The 21,197-nt window shown below is 37.9% G+C and overlaps 2 protein-coding genes across 5 annotated transcripts in view; one reads left to right on the top strand and one right to left on the bottom strand.

Moving 5' to 3' along the window:
- The window catches only part of LOC128014013 (transcription initiation factor TFIID subunit 4-like), a 43,307-nt gene extending 26,909 nt beyond the window's left edge, over nt 1-16,398 (bottom strand). The window contains exons 1-12 of one of the 3 annotated variants that reach the window (XM_052597246.1): nt 15,168-16,398; nt 14,650-14,810; nt 13,704-13,880; nt 13,483-13,605; nt 9,486-9,575; nt 8,909-9,079; nt 8,556-8,622; nt 8,313-8,418; nt 7,416-7,585; nt 5,021-5,151; nt 3,574-3,699; nt 1,321-1,377 (exon numbers count right to left, since the gene is read on the bottom strand). In XM_052597246.1, the coding sequence (XP_052453206.1) occupies nt 1,321-1,377; nt 3,574-3,699; nt 5,021-5,151; nt 7,416-7,585; nt 8,313-8,418; nt 8,556-8,622; nt 8,909-9,079; nt 9,486-9,575; nt 13,483-13,605; nt 13,704-13,880; nt 14,650-14,810; nt 15,168-16,383 (2,595 nt within the window). In that variant the 5' untranslated portion in view covers nt 16,384-16,398. Of the gene's footprint in view, nt 1-1,320; nt 1,378-3,573; nt 3,700-5,020; nt 5,152-7,415; nt 7,586-8,312; nt 8,419-8,555; nt 8,633-8,908; nt 9,080-9,485; nt 9,576-13,482; nt 13,606-13,703; nt 13,881-14,649; nt 14,811-15,167 lie in introns of all 3 variants that reach the window. The other 2 variants (XM_052597244.1, XM_052597245.1) reach the window with 2 other exon arrangements.
- A 1,331-nt stretch (nt 16,399-17,729) lies between these two features.
- On the top strand, nt 17,730-20,929 carry LOC128014759 (dnaJ homolog subfamily B member 9). 2 transcript variants are annotated; one of them, XM_052598471.1, is made up of 3 exons: nt 17,730-17,867; nt 18,371-18,595; nt 19,070-20,929. In XM_052598471.1, the coding sequence occupies exons 2-3, from the start codon at nt 18,379-18,381 to the stop codon at nt 19,504-19,506; spliced, it is 654 nt and encodes a 217-aa protein (XP_052454431.1). In that variant the 5' UTR covers nt 17,730-17,867; nt 18,371-18,378; the 3' UTR covers nt 19,507-20,929. The 2 variants fall into 2 exon arrangements, with proteins under 2 accessions (XP_052454431.1, XP_052454432.1); XM_052598472.1 differs by having other exon boundaries at nt 17,754-17,857.
- The last annotated feature ends 268 nt before the right edge of the window (nt 20,930-21,197 follow it).

The raw sequence follows: 21,197 nt of genomic DNA, 5'->3' as shown, positions 1-21,197 counted from the left end.
TATATTTTCTGAATCCCTAAAAATCTCCTATATAAAAAAAAGTACATGACCCTTTTGACATGTTCCACTCCAACTTTTTGTTTCAGTAAGAGCAAGGTAAGAAATCAGAGACAGAGGTTCAGAGGCAGCTGTCTAGGCTTTAACACAGGTTTTCAACAAAGACGAGAAGCTGCCATTTTGCTTTGAGCTGAACCATGTAAATAAATACATAGAACTGTGCTGTCCAGCGTTTCTCTTTACTAGTCTAGTTAGCTGAACTGTGATCTGCAAAAAGGAGATGCAGGAAGACCAAAGAAGCTTCAAGAAGTGTTTCTCTCTTTCTCCATAACGATATGCCCCCAGGTAAGAAAAACAACAGTGCTGAAACAAACATTATATCCACAGCAACAGAGAGACAATGGGCTCTGCGGCTCTAGATTTGAATAAAACATGCTTCGAATGATCGCTGGGGTTCAGAAAAGATCCTTTTTGACGGATGAGATCTAACAGTGGTCGTGAGTACAAACAGAGACATACGGTGACATAGCGACATATGGTGTGTAAACTGCTTATTTACAGAACGGAGGGGAAATGACAACAGAGGAATGTGTGGAGGATTTTTTTTTCTAAAAATGGGCCAATTTCTGTATCCAAAATTGTTAGTTCCTGTTTGGCATTTAATGAAAATTACAGCCTCAAAGCTGTTCACTGTGCTAATGAGGACTCTTTTTTTGCCCAACTAATCCAAGTTGAAACAAGTCACTTCTATAAAAATTCAAATGTATATGCAAAGTCACAAAAGGATTTTTTTTTTTCTAGTCACACTTGATCATGCAAAAACAACAATTGTGGACTAGAGCTTTCAGGCTTCAGAAACAAAGCTATTGTTTGACTTCTTACAACTTGAAATATAGCACATATATAAATAATTTTTGGTATCTAGTTTGAAAATTGACAGCACCAGTCCCCATCCATTCCTCCTGAATAGAAAACAGCAACTATTCTTCAAAATACCTGCCCTTTTCTTCCACGAAATGAAGTCATTTAGCCTTCATTGCCATTAAACCTGATGAAAAATCTCTAGTGCTCAGACATGTCATGCCCCCCACAAGCCAAAGATTAGCCCATATTAGACTCATGATGGCAGCAGGGCGGTGTGACATCTGAGCAAAATGATGACTTCCCCCCGCCATGCGGTAATAAACTTGTTAGGAAACGTATGAGACCATTTGTCTCAATGTCAGACTAAATGATGTCAAAGTCATAGCAATGGCGTAATCATGAAAAATATATGTCGAGCACTTTTATTAGTACTATTAAATAGTCTTCCATAAAGCTCACCTCTTTAGCTTTCTGTTTAAGCCGAGCCTGTTCAGGATCCTCCTGCCTCGAGCGACTCTGCAAGAAAAGAGAAACATTAGAACTAATCGTCTGGTTTAAATTAGAGCCAGAATTTAGATGAACAAAATTAGAGCAGAAATATCCATTCAGAAAACAATCAAAAGGTAACAAACATAAAAAAAAACAGTTCATCCAAAATTTTATATACTGTCATTATTTAGTAATATGCGATTCCAAATTGATTCATTTTTTTTAACTAAAAATATTCTTCAAATTTGTGTTTTACAGGAAAAATGTCAGATTACAAATATGAAACAACACAGATTACTAGAGAATAAGAACAAAAAATACCATCCCTTCACTTAAAATTTTGCTGTACATTAAGAAAACATTAAGCGCGACAATAGTTTTACCATGATGACAAACTAATTGTAAATGGGTCAAGTCTATTCCCAAACAGTATTTCTGTGAGTCCAGCAACAGAAAACATAAGAACAATTATCTTCTGGCTGACATCTCAATTAGCGGACTGCATTAATTAGAATAGGGACGGCGGTGCACTGGGAGTCACTCTGGAGCGGGACGTCGGCGGCATCATCATCATCAGCTTTTGTCGTTTAAGTCAACTAATTACCTCTGCTTTCATGTTGCCATGTCCTATTCCTGTGGGGAACTGTCACACCCCCACTTTATCTTAAGGAGTGAAACTTCAAGGGAGAGCAATGCATGCTGGGAAGTTGCTACTAGCCGTTTGTTGCTGCTTTGGAATCTATATGCAGTCTCAAGTGCCACTGTCACGAATGAAATAGTTAGGAACTGAGATGGAAGTAATGTGCAATTTCGTTTCTGAACAGATTTATTTATAGAGAGATGGGATTTAATTGGTTTTGGTTCACTCAAATACAGTAAAAAAAAAAATAATAATAATAATAATGTAAAAACCTCTTAATGTTCTGGTTTCAATGCAAGTATCGTCCCACAAAAATGTGTACATTAAGTATTGGCCAGTTTTACAGATATTATTTGTAAAAAAAAAAATGTATAAATAATTTAAATTGAATGGTATCGACCAATTTTGGTTATTAATTATTTTGGATATTGTTTATTCTCAGTTCCTCCTTCATATTTGTACATTTAATCTTATACCCCCTGAAGTTAATCTAATAATTTCTAATGAACTAATATCACTGTAAAATGTAATGTTAGTGTAAATCTCGAAATTAATATACATTTTTGATACTGTACAATACAAATGTTGCAATGTCTCACCTTTAGCAAGGAAAACAATTACTTTTTATATATATATATATATATATATATAATTTTAATATCGGACAATTATCTGTTATTTGTCAGAACATATCAAGTAAATTAACTTCCTGAACAGACTAAGAGAGATGGGATTTGTTCAGTACAAATTGTATTGGCAGTATCTGTGATATAGTTGATTACCACAGAAAATAACTTTGATTTTCCACTCAAAAATTGACTGTACATTTATCATAAGCTGATATTAAACTTTTTGTGTAATGGGTATTTAATTATTACAGAATTTTGGCATCATCCATTTATTAGTCATATAATTTGAAAATAATTACTGGCTCACCGTATCTGTATCAGCCAGAACTTTAATATCTGTGAATCTTTACATCTAAGATATGAAAATTTAGTATCAAAAAACACCTACCAACCCATCCCTGCCAATATGGCTTAAAACCCAGAACTAAACCTCATGTCTACCTACATAGCAGTTAAAAAAAAAAAGTCATGTAGTCTTGATTAATTTATAAGCTGCATTCAATTGACTGGTGCCAAAAAGGTAGTGATGCCTTAAGGTTCATCCATTACATATAACAATTTTCCCCCCCCAACAAACTCAGTGAGTGAGATAGTGTCACTTCCTTAGAAAGAAAGCAACTTCAAGGCAAATTTAAAACATCCTCTCTCGCTCCCTAAAAGAAGACTCATTTCCTTTCCCCTGATGTACTCCAGTCCAGGCAACAGTACAATCAAATCAACTCGAGACTGGATAAATCCCTCTGGCTTTGCCATTACTGCAATTTGCTACAGTATGAAGCAGACCAAGTGCAATCTTGTGTCTTAATAACACTGCCTTTTCTCTCCAAGGCTTAAAAGCAAAAACCGGTTTCTTTTAAACAGTGGCCAACACGTGCGGGAAAAGCCAGCGTTCACTGGCAAGGCGCTGATGGGCAGACTGGCGCCAACGGCCACTCCCGCATCACTCAAACCTACTTTCGCGGCTTTCATTAGCAGCTCCCGTTCTTCGTCATCTTTCCTCTGCTTCTCAATCTTCTCCAGCTGCTCAAAGAACTTCAGCTGGGTCCGCACATCCGACGTCTGCTCGTACAGATCCTCATCCTGGTCAAAGTAAAAACAAAACGCCTCATCAACGTGTTCATCACCTTTATGTTGTTATAAGAGTGAACAAACTTTTTTTCAGTTCGCCTAAAGTTTAACTCTTTTCCCTTTCGTGTGTAAATGAAAGTGAAGTTAGTAGGTCACCCAGAGTTAATGTAATAACTGTGTTTCGCAGTGTTACTTGGAGGCAACCCCTGACTTTTTTTCCTGCGATGGTTTCTCTAGCGTTGCAGGTAAAAGAGCAGCGTGAGGCGCAGCGGAGCCAAGCGATGCACACACACACACACACACACAGAAACCCACATATTTTCATGCACTTCTGAGGCTATAGCCTATTAGCAGCAGGAACGGCACTGCTCTTCTCATCTCTTCCTGCGTGCTTTCTTTTGCGCTGAGGCTGCGCCTCACTCACAGGGCCTACTTTTCCCGTCTCCAATCAAGTTGGGCTTGTTTTTCGCTGATGTCAACAGGCTGACTACATAAAGCCGTGCCAGTTACTCATTTTGAACAGTTTATTGCAAAATCAGAATGGAACAAATAGCAACATGACACCATGCGTCCTCTTTGCGTAATTTTTTTTTTCTTCTAAGTACAAAATGAAAGTCTAGATTTCCACAGTTTTTTTCCTCAAGCTCCATTAATTTCAGTCTATGATTAACAAAAGTTGAACAAAACCAGGATCATTTAAGATACGATAATTAAATAACGAATAAAATCTGTCTTTTTCACATTAACAATTACAACCGATTACGATCAATACCAATTTGGTTATTTTAGGATTGACGCATCTCTTAAGGTTTCCACAAAAACGTCAAGCAACACAACGGTTTTGTTTGTTTCTTGACAGCCAAATCAGAATTTTTGAAGGATCATATGAGACTGAAGTCTGGAATAATGGCTGCTGAAAATTTTGCTTTGTCATTACAGAAATAAATCACATTTTGGAATATATTCCATTATTTCTAAATTATTAATATTTCACAATTATTATATTTATAATATTTCAGTCCATAATTCCAAGTTATGTCATCAACACCAAAGCACATCTTTAATCATGTTAGAATAACTAATCAGTTAAAAAAAAAACTAATTATGATTGATTTTTGCTTTGGTGTTAAAATAGGAATTATAAGTAGTTAGTAGGATGCTGTACAACAAAATTCTTACCCTTTCAAGTCTTACTAGTGTGGTCTACTCTTATTAGTGCATCTTCCATGATCAAGACTCAGGTTAGGGTTAACATTAACAGTTGTATTTTCAGGATAAAGGATGTATAATGAGAAAAGTCAGTTTGTGGTTCGGCTCAAGTACTGGTTCTTACTTTGCAGGAGTCAACGCGGTGTTGTGCAACAGCCGAGACTTTCTCCAGGACGGAGCGCAGCCTGGACTGAGTGGCGTGAGAAATGAGAGTGACCGTCTCCATTGACATCTCCGTCACGCCGAACTTCTTGGCTGAAACAACACAAAGTTTGGTGTTAAAGTCGCTCAGGAAGGTAGAGGAAAAGTGAAGAAAAGTGATTCTCTGAGCCTGGAGCACCAAACCAATTAAGAGACAAGAATTATTGTTTTGCTTCTCAAACCTACCTCATGATATGACCTCATTTAACTAGTAAACACTTCACTGCCACACTTTGCATCTGTCACACCCACACACTCACTTCCCATCACTCTCTCCACATCATATCCAGCAGGTGGCGCAACACACCTCCTCCCCGCTCCCTCCTCCAGCCATCAAGCTGAAATCATCTCACACACACACACACAGAACTCCCCCGGAGGAAGATTTACATTTTTAACACACTCCACCCCCCTGGCGACAGCATAACAACCACAGCCGGGCTCCATGTAATAGCACATATCCGCAGGCACTCATTGGTATGCACTGTGTGCTAAATCAAGCACACAGGGGGAGAAAGAGTTTGCTTAAATACAATAATGGAAGGCGCTTTTTTGGATGAGAGGGATCCAAAGACCTGCTTCACATCTATGACAGTCTCCTGTTTCTTCATGCTCTTTAAGACATCTTTAAAGTGATTTATGCAAAGGTTAACTAATCATTATTAATGAGATGCTGGTGCGGTATGTTTGCAGACTGCATGTATAGAATTTAGGAGTCTGGACTTGATTCCGGACCCTTTTTTGTGTTGGTAAACACCTTTTCCTATTTAGTAATGGAGAAAAGACAGCAGACTTCCACTAATCTTTATTTCCAAGGAATTATGAGTAATATTTAGCTTGCATACTAAGTACACAACAGTAATACTGTGCAATATGAGCATCAAATAATTATATTAAAATGACAGCTTAGCCATCAGAAAAATAAATGACATTTCACAATATTAAGTTTTTTGTTTTATACGGAATTTTTGATTATATCAATGTGGCCAGTTGCAACCAGCATTGTACAGATCACACTCAAAACATAACATTCATGCTTGAGTTGTTAGTGTTGGTCACAAAGCAAGTGAGTGTTCCGGAATACCCAAAGAACCACACAGCAACTATCTAGAAGACTTCAGCATCACCTTCAGCACCACTAGCATGACTGTGACTTATGAGGGCAAGCGTGCTCACATTTACTCTGAAATGCAGAAAATCCTTTTTGTTTACATGTGGCATCTATACATATGAAGATTCGACGGCACCCAGTCCTTGAAATGTGCATTGTTTGTTTAGGCAGGGACATTCAGAGTGTATGCAAGTGACCTTGTCAGGGAAGAGGCCCGAGGCAAGCGCACATTTCAGCACACAGCAAACTAACAGAGAGCCATCAGAAGACGGCCTATAAAGTATTCATACGCAGCCTGAGGAGGCCTCAAACTCGGGACACAGAACATTCATTAGCCTGACTTAGCAAGGGAGTGACCAGTGGAAGTGCACTAGGAAGTGCCCTAGTCTTAGGCGGAGATCAAGGAGAGAACACTGGAACATCATCAATCTCTGAATCTCTGCTTTTTAAGTTTAGGGTGAGTCACTCTAAATATAAAAATAGAAAAAAATACTATAATAATAAATACAAAAAAAAAAAAAAAAAGTTAATTAGTCATCAAAAAAAAAGAAAATAATTGTAAATGCCCAGAATGCTTTGCCTACTTTGTCATTTTGTACATGTATAAATAGATAGGAATTAACAGCAATAGTAAAAATACTAATTGTAAAATTGCATATTGCATAAATATATATAATTTGGCCAAAAATGCAGTTAACATTAAGAAATATTAATCTAGCCTAATTATACAGTGCTTCTTTATGACTGAAAACAGTTAAGGTTTTAGGCCACTGATTGGCTCATTGACTTTAAAATCATCCAGTACAAAGTATTAGTGTTCAAAATTGTATACTTTTTTTCATGTGCCTGACTGTAAATCTGCCCAAAAATATCTATCATCTTTACAGCTTTCTCTCTGTGTGGCATTTAAAACAAGCAGCCGAATCATAAAGCTTAGAAAGAGTGACACATCTTTCCTGTCTCATCGGGCCAGCTTTCATCAGCTTTTTGTTTAAATCCATTCATAATCCCACACCCATTTAAAGATCCGCCCTCAAACAACGTCAGTCAACACTGATACAGTAATTAGACAGAATATTAACTGCCCACACAGTGGCGGTACAGCCTAAACCTCTTTATGAGTGTAAACCTGCCAGGAGAAACTGATCCTGACAAGCACACTGCCAGACTGCCGATGAGAGTATTGCAGCGACGGGTTATTGCGTACCAGTCTCCAGGAGACGTTTGTGGAGCAGGCTGGCAGGGAGGAAGGCCTCGTCCTTACAGGAACGGATCTGAGTGCCCACCAGCTCCGAACCCGTAGCCAAGATACGGGCGTTCTCCTCATTTAGGTTCACACCAGCCATGGACGCCACGTCATTGATGTCGTCATCATCTCTGCAGGAGGAGATACAAGAAGAACTTCACCATGCATGAAACAGGTATATTATGATGGATATATATATATATATATATATATATATATATATATATATATATATATATATATATATATATATATATATATATATATATGTGTGTGTGTGTGTGTGTGTGTATGTGTGTGTGTGTAAGCATAAAAAAGAAAACAATCAGCACCCCCCAACTCAAAGGTTTACTTAGATTTTCAGTTGTAATATTCTTAATATATATTATGTAATATACTTCGATAATATTAGCATATAAAATAATAAATTATTATATTACAACAATACTGGATTAAGTCATTTACACAGGACTATAATAACTGAGATTACTGTAATTACTGTAAAAAATAAATGCATATAAAATAGGCAGTACAATTATAGTAGCAGTACTATTAATTGCTGTATTTTTTTATGATTATTTTATTTTTAAAACCAAATATTGTCTTTTATGCTTATAAGTGAGAAGCTGCCAGAGTTTATTTATTAAAGAAATGCTTACTGGAGAGTGGGTTTGATAAAAAAAACATTTTATATCTTTTAAAAGTGATACGTTTTTCTTCGCCATATTAATAAATAGTCATGAACATGACTTCATTCCATCACACCCATTCTCAAATTCTGTCATGCCCCTATTGCAATTAAAACAACTAACAATTCTAGAGAAACGCTGCCTCCTACTGGACTCTTAGAACACCAACCTGAAAGTCCCACCCCCAGGGTCATTCAGCTTCTGTTTCTGATTGGCTGCCGCTTGAACAGCCACACCCATGGGGCTCCTCAGTTGCAAGGGTGTCCCAACAGGACCTGCAATAAAACTTGTAATTATACTGGGGAAGGGCCATTGGACTCTTGCATGAGAAAAGGAACACTTAAGCCTCAATAACTTTCCTTTAGTGGGTTTAAAATGGACTCTAAGCTCATTAAGTCTCTCAAAAGCTTACCTTGAGCACGAACTGTCTGTGTAATCACCACCGGCATCCGTGTCGGAGTAACCTGAACCCCAGGCCTCTTAACAGCCCGAGGAGAACAAAACCACAGAGGATATGAAAATTCAAACTTATTTTTTAATGCTGAAGTTTGAATTAGTGACACTAATGTGTCTAATTGAGCCTTAGATCATAAAATGTATCTAATAACATGAGCGGAGTAAACTTAATGGCCAAATAAACAGATGCATTCAAATGATTCCAATTTTCAGAATCATTTCAGTGGCAGAAGACTGTACAGATGTTATGAATATTTAAACATAATGTATTGACCAAGATTACAATAGACCAGAGGAAAGCAGGAGTACCATGGTGGCAGCAGCCGGGCGGATGGTAGACACGGAGGTGGGCAGTGTGCTCGGTGCTGGAGCTTTAATGGTGTTCACCGTCACTGGGGTGGATGTAGCAGAGGTCTGAGACAGTTGAGTTAAAGACTGCTGGGAGTTCAGAAGAGTCAGACGCAGAGCAGGCAGGCTTTTCTGTAGAAGGGGAGACAGATTTCAGGTTTAAAAAACACAGAAGAAAAATTGTGCCTTGAAAGGCCAGCCCACCCAAAAATCAGTTGGTCACACTCATGTTGTCCAAATCTGTATTATTTCATGTCTTCTGATGAACACAAAAGTAGATATTTTGAAGAATGTTGATAACCCAACAGTTTCGGTATCCATTGTCTTTCATTGCATTTTTTGTCCATACAATAGAAAGTCAATGAGAATTTAAACTATTAACTAACATTTCTTTTTAAATATCTTCTTTTGTTTTCCACAAAATAATTCAGTTTTGGAAGGACATGAGTGTGAATAATAGAATTTTCATTTTTTGAAACTTTCTCTTCAAGCTTCTGTAATCAAGAACAATAAGCACAACTGCTTTTTTGAGTCCTACCTTCAAAAAAGGGATCAGGTACGGTTGAGGAGATGATTTCAGCTCCGTCTGCAGGCGATTTGTAAACTCCTCAGGCTCGATTTTTGCATCCTTGCAGATTTTAGAAGGACAAATACGCATCAGTTATCTCAAATAAAATTACACATGCTTTATGAAAACAATATTTTTTTTAATTCTATAATTTTTTTTAAATGCCTTTTTTTAGACATTCTATTGATTTAATGCTTGTTTTCTTTAAAAATAAAAAAATAACAATAGCTTTTCTATTCTTTTTATATTCTGTTTTCTTTTTATTATAGAATTAACAAAAAGCAAAAAAAGGCCTCTAATGCTAGCTTACTCTATCGGTTTTCTTTTATTTATTATATAATAAAAATGATTATATAATAGGCTGAGACTTGTCATAGCACTTGCATATCATTGATCTTTTGTTGATTTTTATTGCTTCCATTGTCCTCATTTGTAAGTCGCTTTGGATAAAACCGTCTGCTTAATGACTAAATGTAAATGTAATTTAAGTACTACAATTTTCAATAACCAGCTCAAGTTTACAGAAAACAATTGAGGGCTCTGAAATAAAAGTTAAATATTCATGATTGTTTGATTTACTAAACATTGTTGAGAATATGGCAGATGTAAAAATCAACAAAGCTACAGAGCTAGAGGTTTTTCAAGAATTTATATTTTTTCCTACAAATAATTTGCTACAAAGCCATGAAGTCACACTTTACACACTGGAAATTAAGTGTGAATTCATATCTTTCTAGCAAATTCCATCTATCCATCCATCATCATCCGCTTATCCGGGGCCGGGTCGCGGGGGCAACAGTCTAAGCAGAGACGCCCAGACTTCCCTCTCCCTAGCCACTTCTTCCAGTTCTTCCAGGGGGACCCCGAGGCGTTCCCAGGCCAGCCGGGAGACATAGTCCCTCCAGCGTGTCCTAGGTCTTCCCCGGGGCCTCCTCCCGGTGAGACGTGCCTGGAACACCTCCCTGGGAAGGCGTCCAGGAGGCATCCGAAACAGATGGCTCAGCTGGCTCCTCTCGATGTGGAGGAGCAACGGCTCTACTCTTGAGCTCCTCCCGAGTGACCAAGCTTCTCACCCTATCTCTAAGGTGAGCGCCCAGCCACCCGACGGAGAAAGCTCATTTCGGCCGGCTGTATCCGGGATCTTGTCCTTTCGGTCATGACCCACAGCTCATGACCATAGGTGAGAGTAGGAACGTAGATTGACCGGTAAATCGAGAGCTTTGCCTTACAGCTCAGCTCCTTCTTCACCACGACAGACCGGTACAGCGACCGCATTACTGCAGAAGCTGCACCGATCTGTAGCAGAAATGAGTCAAATCAGACAAATCAAAGAGTCTATCAGAGCTGTGTGCATTGAAACATGAGCTGAATTCCTCAGGAAGTCATAAATCAGTTCTAGTGCCACAAGAACCAAGCAAGATAACCAACCAACCAACTTGTTCACACAACAGCTTTCAACATTAACACCAATAGAACAATTATTGACAATTTTAATTCGAAGAAGAGATTGTCAAATTTATTGTTCGTGATTGGAATGCAACGCTGGACATCACATGTAAACCCAGGAGATCAAGTTAAATACTTGCATTGACTTCCCCCCCCCAGCCAGTGAAACCAGACTGAAATTCCTAAGGGGGAAGGGCTTTAAACCTTTGTCTTCACAGAAAAGTCCTTTGCCAGAGAATGGCAAAGAAACTGCTTTTTATACATTATATATGGACCAGAATGAACTCAAAAAAGACTTATGAATGAATCATTCCATTGCTTAACTCCATATTCATTTACGTGTAACCCACACATTTGACTATCATGTATAATCACTTATTGTGTATGTCTTTTGATAACTATAGGATACCTAGTCATGTCTAGTATTCAAATAATCGCATTTTCTTGCTTGATATTGTCCTGACAATCATTTATTTGTAAAATATATCATAATCATGTTATAGGAATCATGTCCAAAATTAGACCCTGTGAGGCAAGAACCACATGCTTGGTAAGATAAACAATGATTTATGATACCCCAGACCCCAGGACCATATCTGATTGGTCAAGGCAACATTTGAGGGGTGGCCAACAAGGAAGTTTAAAAACTTTGGACACGATTAAATCTTGCTTTTAGTTCTAGTCTAGCTGCTGCTATTAGCCATGTCGGCTTTTAGTTCCAGCCTTGCTCGTGCTATCAGTCATGCCTGCTCTTAGCTTTTAGCTTGTAGCTTTGCTACCTAGCTTTAGCTATAAGCATCTAGCCATGCGGTTAGTCGTCATTGTTCTTTGAGCGCGGTTCCAGCGTGCCTGCCTGCTGCTACTATGCCACGATGAGAAAGAAAACAACCTAGTCTCGTCAAACTTTATTTCTTTTCTTTTCCGTTTGAGAGTTTCGTGTTCTGAGTTAAGTTTTGTAACGTCCATTCAACTTCAACCAGCGAACACGACTCTGCACTTTCAGCCAACGCCCAAGCACGGGCTCCCCAAGACGTCACTTCAGCCACTACTGAACTTCCAGCCAATCAGCGACACCGGGATACCCCTTTCAACTGGAGTCCCTTTCACAGCAAACGAAGGCAACGTATTCCCAGATATTTGTTGTGCTGGTGTATCTAATATAATTTTAACCCCATTGAGGAACTCAATGCGAGCGCTAATTACGTGATTGATGGTTGTTCATGTCTATGCAATTTAACGTATTGCTGTAAACTTGGGATTCCATATTTCCATTCTCTTAAACTCATATCTTTCCCTAACTTTCGACCTTCCTGCAACTTGTGTGAATGTGTGTGTGCGTGTGTTTATTTGTTAGATTAGTTTATATGTCTTAGATTTATCTAATAAAGCCTTATTCATATTGAAAAGAGAAGTATCTTGTGTTTTGTGCTTACAAGTTAATGTCTTAAACTGCCGATCTTGTTACTGTGCTAATTGATAGTGTTTTCACTATAGTTTGGATATTAGTATCCAGCGCAGATTTTATGTTAAACGGCTCGTTCACTGAACCGCAGGCGCGTCTCCGTGAACAGCCGTGAAACAGTGATTCTGTTCAAATTCCCTTTAAAATCTTAAATGATTCCCTTTGAGCTAAATTGACCTGTTTCCCTTACAGATCCATCTGTCAATCTCACGTTCCATCCTTCCCTCACTCGTGAACAAGACCCCAAGATACCTGAACTCCTCCACTTGAGGCAGGAAATCTCCACCAACCTGAAGTGGGCAATCCACCCTTTTCCAATCTTCTAGCAAATTATTTGAAGAAAAAAAAAATAATAATAATAATAATAATATCTAAAAAGCAAGTATTATGCCAAATTTGCACAGTAAAGGTGGCAAAGAAGCGCTTTTGCAGTGGCATATAATGTTGCTCAGAGGTGGCATAAATGCATGTACACACCAATTATAACTTTATACTTAGGCAATTTACATTTACATTTATTCATTTAGAAGACGCTTTTATCCAAAGCGACTTACAGGTGAGGACAGTGGAAGCAATCAAAAACAACAAAAAGAGCAATGATATATAAGTGCTATAACAAGTATCAATCAGGATAACGCAGTACATGTAGCATGGGATTTTAAATAATATAATATAAAGAAAACAGATAGAATAAAAAAAGAATAGAGCAAGCTAGTGTTTGAGGTCTTTACACATACACACACACATATACAATTGCATAATTACTGAAAAGAAAATAGAATACAAAAAGATTAGAAATGTAGTTCGATTTTTTTAAGAATAGAATTAGAATAGTGAGTGTTAAAGTTATGGGGTCAAATAAAGATAGAAGAGATGTGTTTACACTGGATTTTTTTTTTTTTTTTAGTCCTGCAGTTGCTGACATCTACAGTTTAGCAGGAGAATATCACTAGAGGAAATACTATCATTTTAACTGTCACTACTATATCAAACCTTTTATTGACAATCAAGCAATACTGAAGTGTCTCAATCATAACATACTAAACAGCTCAAACTTACCAGCAGATCCTGCACAAGCGCCTTCACATTCCGAGATGTTTCCGGCGAGGGGGAATTATGGGATGCCAGTTTGATGAGTGTTGCTAGGAAGTTCTTGCACTTCTTTACATTCTCTTGCATTTCCTAAATGAGGAATGCCAGTATTTGACAACAGATAATGAATTAGAATCCATATCCACTCATAGGCATTTCCATTATGAATGAACACAGTGTAGCACTACCTGAGAGAGGACAGGGCCTCTGTTAGCTGGGGCAGCAGCAGCGGTGCTGATGGGACTCTGAGGGGTCACAGAGGGCTTGAGAACTGTCTGTGGCGCAGGCTGCACACGGGCCCCTGCTGTAATGACTGTGGTGGTGGGCTTCTGAGCCGAGGTAATCGTTACCACTGCTGTCTTCTGCTACAAAAAAAAAAAAAAAAAAGCCATGTGTTTTGTGCACCACGACAAAAATACATATTTCCCCCAAGCTTTCAGCTTGAAATAATACAATAAACACCACATTTAAGAAACAGTTCACCCAAAAATTAATTTTACATTATTCCAAACCCACATGGTGTAATATTTTTAAAGCAGAACAGACAAAACAGTAATTTTTCAAGAGTCTACAAATAGACGAATAATCTTTTTATTCAATGGACGTTCTTCTAATCTTTAAAAAGGACAAAAAAAAGCATTTTAAAAAGCAGAAAATACTTGATTTAAGGGCTAGTTACCAAATCTGAAGCTTTGAAGATTTGATCTGAAGCAAATCAAATAAGATATTTGGTTACAAGCCACTGGAGAAATCATGATGTTTGTTGTTACGGTCATGCAACCTGCACCACATTTGATTTGACAGTAAAATCAGGATGAGACTGTCTGCAGATAAATCACTTACATTTCACCTTTTTCACGGCACAAAGCTTTCATACGGTTTTAAGAACAAATGTCATATGAACTACATTAAAGTTGATTTAGAATACAAGAAAACCACTTCCTTTCATTTGTGGAATACAAAAGTAGCAGATATGCAGAGAGAGACCATCTCAATCACCATTCAATTTCACTGCATGGGAAAAAAAGATGCACTGAAAGTGTCAACAGAGATGGCCTTCCTTTATATAATTATTATTTACTGCTAAAACAGAGTGTTATTATGCAGCAAGAGTTTTAAATGTGTTGCTCATACCTGGGCAACAGGTGTGGTGACTCTGAAAGTGGTTCCAGCAGTGGGTGTAGCAGGTCTTGGTGACAGGGTGCCTTTATTTTGGTTTTGAGCTTTGGCCTGGGCCAGGACCTGCTGAGGAACCAATGCCAGCTGACCGGCCTCCGTGCGTACCAGCACCATACCTCAAGAACACAGGAAACAATTCATAAACAAATCATTTTGGAGTAATTAAAATAGCTGGGAAAAGTAGGAACATTACTACACTCATGTTGTTACAAACCTGAATGGCTTACTTTTATTTATCCACACAATGAAAGTCAATGGGGTCCAATGTTATTTTGTTTTGGACCCTATTTACTTTCATTACATGGACAAAAAGATTCCTCAAAAATGTCGTCTTTATGTTCGGAAGAAGAAATAAAGTCATTTGGGTTCAGAACAACATTAAGGTTTGTAAATAAAAACAAAATTTTAATTTTTTGGTGAACTGTCATCCTCTTTTTGGCATCTGGTCCCCTTATCGCTTCCTAAGCTTTTACCTGGAGGTATGGTGAATCCCGGCGGTAACTGAATGGTAGTCTGTTGCTGCGGTCTGACGATCAGCTGGGTCGTAGGAGCCCCTGGACGCTGCAGGGGTGTCGCAGTCGCAGTCACCGTCCCCTGGATGGGCGCACCGGGTCTCAACAGGGTCGTAGGCTGTCCTACGAGAGCAGTCGCTGCTGGCTTTGCAAGGGCAGAGGGCGTGCTTGCCACAGGAAGTGAGGTCACCACCGGGCTGGACGACACTATAATCTGAGCGGACGTGCTGGGGTGTAACCCTACGGGGGTTCCGGGGAGCTGGTTCGGGACGATGGCTTTAATCTGGTTTTGAGGATCAGATTTGGGCTCTGTGTTTGTGAACGACACAAGCCCGGTGGCCTGCACGGGCAATCCTGAGACTTTGGGGTCGCCTCCGTTGTGTACGACACTTGTGATGGTGTTAGGAGGCCTGTGCAGTGCAATGGTGGGGTTTGCTTGACTATCTAGTGACACATTCGCATGTGGCAGTGTGCTGTTGGGCTGAGCAGGCACAAAAGCAGTATTTGTACTAGTAGGAGCAGACATGTTGCTTTTAACATTACCTACACCTGAAGCAATGTCAATACCGTTTACAGAAGCAGGAGCAGAAGCGATAACAGAAGAGTTTAACATGCCACTGCTTCCGTTCACAGTCTGTATTCTGGCGGGAACCGACTGGACAGCAGACGCGATGTGGTTTGTTTTGGGGTGAGAGTCTGTTGGTGCTGCGTCACTTGAACAAGTTGATGGGATTGATGAATGATATTGCAACCGGTTCGCGGCTGTAACCGGATTCGCGGAGGTGCTGGCCAGGTTAGCGGTGGACGGGACAGCCCCAGACGCCGGTATTCTGTCCGGACCGTTCTCTTGAGAGTTTCCCTCCTGGTTTCGCTCTGGCTGTCGCTGCTGCTCCAGTGTTGTTCCTACTTGGGCGGGCAGCAATTTCCCCAAGTGTGGATTTAGCGCGTTTGAGGGTCTCCTAGTGTCGCCTTGAGGACCGACCGCCTTGTTTTGTCCACCCAACTGCGATTCCAACGAGCCTACGAGGTCACTGACGGCTTTTTCGTCCACTTCGGAGTAGAGCATATCTTCCAGTGGATCAGGGACGCCCGCCATCTTTGAGAGACGCTTGAGAAACGCGCACCGCGCGTGCGTTGTTTTCCTGCTGAGGCATTGTGGGAAACGTAATGACATCATGGGCAAGATTTGCAGCTGTTGTTATCATAGGCCTGTCATATCTGGAATCAAATTTGGAAACTGACATATAAAAAAGGCAATTTTTTTTATATTTTAATTTTTTATTTATAAAATTTTTTAAATTTAATAAGTAAATATAAATAATTAAATATCTAATTTATTGGAATGAAAAATAAAATATATTTAAAAGTTACAATTTGGGAATAATATTAGTAATATTTAAATAATACAAATGAAATACATATTTATTCAACTCATTTATAAATATTTTCAATTGTTATATTGATAGATGCAGAAATATTGTTTATAGTTTTATACCTTTATGGAGTTGTCCGCATTCAGCTTGTTTTTGGTCAGATCTCTGTTGTGTTTTATTAATGATCACATCATGCTCATCTTTTAAAATGTTATTGTCAAGTTTTCAATTATGGCATGTCTTATCATCAGGAATATTATTTAAATGATGTGTTATTTCTAATAGATAATAGGAAATAAGCTTGTTTTTAAAGGCAGAAGTTCAACAATATCTAAAAAAAGTAAGAAAAATAACAAAAGCTGTATTTGTGTGTTTTTCTTTTTTAACATTTACGTTTTTACATTTACATTTTAACAATATTAAGAAGAATAAGAGAGCTATGTATGTGTTTTCCCTCTTTTTATCATTGACATTTACATTTTTTTTAACATTGTTTATCCTAATCCTAATCTTGGCTGTATTTATAAATCTTTAAACAACAAACAAACAAAACATCAGCCTCATTCTTGGACTTCCCGAATTTGTATTTTATTTATTTTTTTATAGCGGAAATAGACTCACTAGTGGTTACAGTAAATGTTTTTTATTTTACAAAACTAAGAAAATAAATTTTTACTTCCTCTATTTCTTTACTTTATTTCTTTAACATACTGTAAATACAGGTTTTTTTTACAGGTAAAACAGTTTCTTCTAAACGTCTGTCATGGACATTTGTTGATTTGTGGAACAAGCCTTGGATAATTTGTGGCAAATATTGATAATATAAAAATGGAATACAGTTATCAAGTTAAAAGTAGATATTGAATATTCATGTGTTTATTATTAAAATACAATATTGCCTCTATTTTTACCATTGTGTATCATTTTGAAGGTCGATATAAGTAAGTTTATGGCTTTTAATATCTTAAAATTACGAGTCTTTAAACTGTTTATGGTGGCCATGACGAAAAGTGACATATCTGCCTTGACACTGTGTAAATAATATCAAAAATTAGAGTTTAGTTTGGAAAGCTTTGATTTGCTATCAGTAATATAAACAGATTAGACTCTGCGTAAATACAACGGAACAGTGAGTTTTCTGGTGTCTGGTGCGTGTGCAGATCACGTGGTAAAGAGCTGGACCAATAGAATTGCGAGTCGTGTTGTACGGCCCAACTATTAAAAACATCAGTGTCGGTCGGCCAGGTTTGGACATTTTGAACGGTGCTGTCAACTGGAGTGAGTACAGGTGCTAAAATATGCTCTTTTATTATTATTTGTTTAAATAATGTGGCGTCTTTTAATAATGTGAATATGTGTAAGGATCTGTTGTTGGTAATGCGACATCATGTTAGCAAACGGGCTAACGTTAATCGAGTTCATCAGTCTTATTAAAGTTGGTTTCGAAAGGCGTATTGCTAGGGTTTTATAATGTCACAAACAATATAAAGAAAATACATTAACGTTATAATGTCAAAGAAACTGCAAACATGTACAGAATATTGTATATACACTGGCATATATATAATTTGTAATATATTCTAAATATTTTATTATAATGTTTAAAACCGCAAAGGGGGCGTGGTGCATCATCTTTATTTTTTCTGAAATGTATAGAGATTCATTCTGTTATATTACAATAATACAATAATTGTTATTAAGAGGTGTGGAACTTCTCGATGAATTACTTTGGTTTTTAGACAAGCTGAACTCACAAAATCCTGCTCTCTCTTCCACCCTGTTATCAAACAGGCAGAAGTATGGCCACGGCACAGTCAACACTGATGTTCGCCGTCTGCATTTTGATGATAACAGAACTCATACTGGCAAGAAAGGACTACTACGACGTCCTCGGGGTGCCAAAAGATGCTTCCGAACGTCAGATCAAAAAAGCTTTTCACAAGCTTGCCATGAAATATCACCCCGACAAGAACAAGAGCCCCGATGCGGAAACCAAATTTCGAGAGATTGCAGAAGGTGGGTTATATACAGCACCTGTCATAAGTTTTTAGTACTTAAAAACAGTTCATATTTTGGTAATTAGTCACTAATGCTCACCATGAATGCATTTATTTGATATATTTTAATATTTATAAACATTTTATATTTTGTGCAGTAAGTACAGAATGTACAGTGTCTAAGTTACAAATGTACAATCAATATACAGAGAATTCAGTAAGGTGACAGCTGTAGGGAAAGAGCTATTCGTGAGTCTGCTCAGGAACAGCACTTAGGTAGAAATGCATGATAAAAGTCTTTTCCACGACTGGAATACATTTAATTTTAAAATATATTAAAATAGAGAATAATTATTAACAATGATAATATGGAAGTAACCTTTATTTTTGTTCTATTAAATGCAGCCTAAAAATAAATCAATTTTGTTGTTTAAAGCAAAAATTCTTCAAATTGTTCACTCTGTTATGCATACATTTTTAACTTGTTCTGCAGCATATGAAACGCTGTCTGATGAGAAAAGAAGGCGGGAGTATGACCAATCAGGATACAATACATTCAGCAATGAAGACTTGAACAGAGGGGGAGAGCAGCGTTCTCCTCATTCCTTTGATTTTAACTTCGACGACATGTTCAGAAACTTTGACATCTATAGCCAAAACAGGCAAGCTCGTTCAAAAAGGCACTTTGAAGAGCACTTCAGGGCACACCAGCAAGCGCACAACCGCCATAAGAGACACTCCCAGGGTACTTTCGGTAGCGGAGTCTTTGAGGACATGTTTGAAGACATGGAGAAGATGTTTACATTTGACCGACACATAAAAAGGACCGAGAGCAGGTTTCAGGGCACAGCCAAACAGCACTGCAGAACGGTGACCCAGCGAAGGGGAAACATGGTCACCACATACACTGATTGCACCTCATCCTCCTGAACCTCAGAGTGGGCCATAGACCGGACCATCGCACTTTTATTTTATGTCTGATTTAGATGGAGTTATTAATTTGCTGCTGTGATAAGTGGGGTTTGATTTTACATGCGACTGATCTGTTATTTATTAAGATAATGGGTGCGTTTGGAGTTTTTATCGGTTTGACTGAGATTTATAATTGACACTGTTGGATAGTGGCCTCTTAAAGGAATAGTACACCCCAAAATGAAAATTTGTTGAAAATGTATTCACCCCCAGTACATCGAAGATGTAGATGGGTTTGTTTCTTCATTAGAATGGATTTAGAGAAGTTTAGCATTAGCTCACTGGCTCACTAATGGATCCTCTGCAGTGTATGGGTGCCGTCAGAATGAGAGTCCAAACAGCTGATAAAAATATAATAATGATAAAAAATATATAATAACACTTGATCCAGTTATAAAGCCCATGCCCTGTTGACCACTCACATAATTTTTGTTTAGAACGTTATTGAACTGTTTTCTTTAGTAAACCGTACTTGATCTGTGCATATTTCTCTCCTGATTCAGACAAGATGACTTTTTCACTCGATAAAGCAGTGTTATAAACAAAGAACTGGTTTAAAAACGTCTTCTTAATGGATTTGTTTCTCAAATATGCTGCATTTTACTTCACAAGACATTAATTGTTGGACTGGAGTTGTGCTTTTTAACTTTCATTCTGACGGCACCCATTCACTTCAGAAATATGTATTTTTAGCACATTTTAATTTTTGTGTGGACCGTTCCTTTAATAGCCCGAGAGTCTAGTTTTAGGTGTTTTATGAGTTTCCTTTGTTAGAGAGGTGCCTTTCCCACTCATTGTGGTAGACTGAGTTTAATGTAATCAGATTGGAGCACTTTTATGACCTTGTGTGTATTATTGTTTGCATGGCTGAGAGAAAGTAGGTCTTAGTTTTTGTCATGGACATCGGTCACGCAGTTGGGTTTGTAAACCGCTTTTGTTTTAGGAAAGTACAAGTGTGACATTGTTCTCTGAATCAAGGTGTATTTTGGCTGAACATAGTGTATGTTTGTAACAAAACACATGAGATTGTTTTTATATGGCAGTGTTACCCCTGAAATAAAAAAGCCAAGGGGAATGTACCAACTTAGCATTTGCCTGACAATGTTTCTTTCTTTTTGTAAATACAATGTATAACAGCTGTGTTCCTGTATGACTTCACCTGTGACCTGTTTTGTTGAATAATCCTGTGTGCAATATTTAAAGGCAGCTCTCATGTTGTTTTTACTGTTACCCGCTGACATAGTTGTTATTAAATGAGTCTCGGTAGGCTCATCTGGCACTTTCTTCATTGTAATCCTATGGATGAAAATAAATCTGAAATGGACAATTTGAGCCCAGATGTATGTATACTTGGGTTAACAATAAATAGTGTTGAAAACTATGTGATGGACTTTTTCCTCAGGATTTTCATATAACGCAAATATTTATTCATATGGGAGCATTTTTAGTACCCTCAGTAAACTTGAATTTACAACATTTTGATTGTAAAATACATGTTTTGTGTGTACAAATGTTAAATTGAAAGGCTCTTATCTATCCATATATATATATATATATATATATATATATATATATATATATAGCCTATATATATGTCATAATTTATGTAATATTGCCACTCTAACCATTTTCGGCGCTACCTCGTTCAA

This window comes from Carassius gibelio, chromosome B25 (assembly GCF_023724105.1).
Source record: "Carassius gibelio isolate Cgi1373 ecotype wild population from Czech Republic chromosome B25, carGib1.2-hapl.c, whole genome shotgun sequence".
In the NCBI taxonomy this organism is placed as follows: Eukaryota; Metazoa; Chordata; class Actinopteri; order Cypriniformes; family Cyprinidae; genus Carassius; species Carassius gibelio.
This window is presented reverse-complemented; position numbering and strand designations above follow the sequence as displayed.

Excerpts from the sequence above, each read along its gene's own strand:
- LOC128014759 (XM_052598471.1), top strand. The coding sequence starts at position 18,379 with ATGGCCACGGCACAGTCAACACTGATGTTCGCCGTCTGCATTTTGATG. Across the intron at positions 18,596-19,069 it reads ATTTCGAGAGATTGCAGAAG|CATATGAAACGCTGTCTGAT; the intron begins GTGGGTTATATA and ends CTTGTTCTGCAG.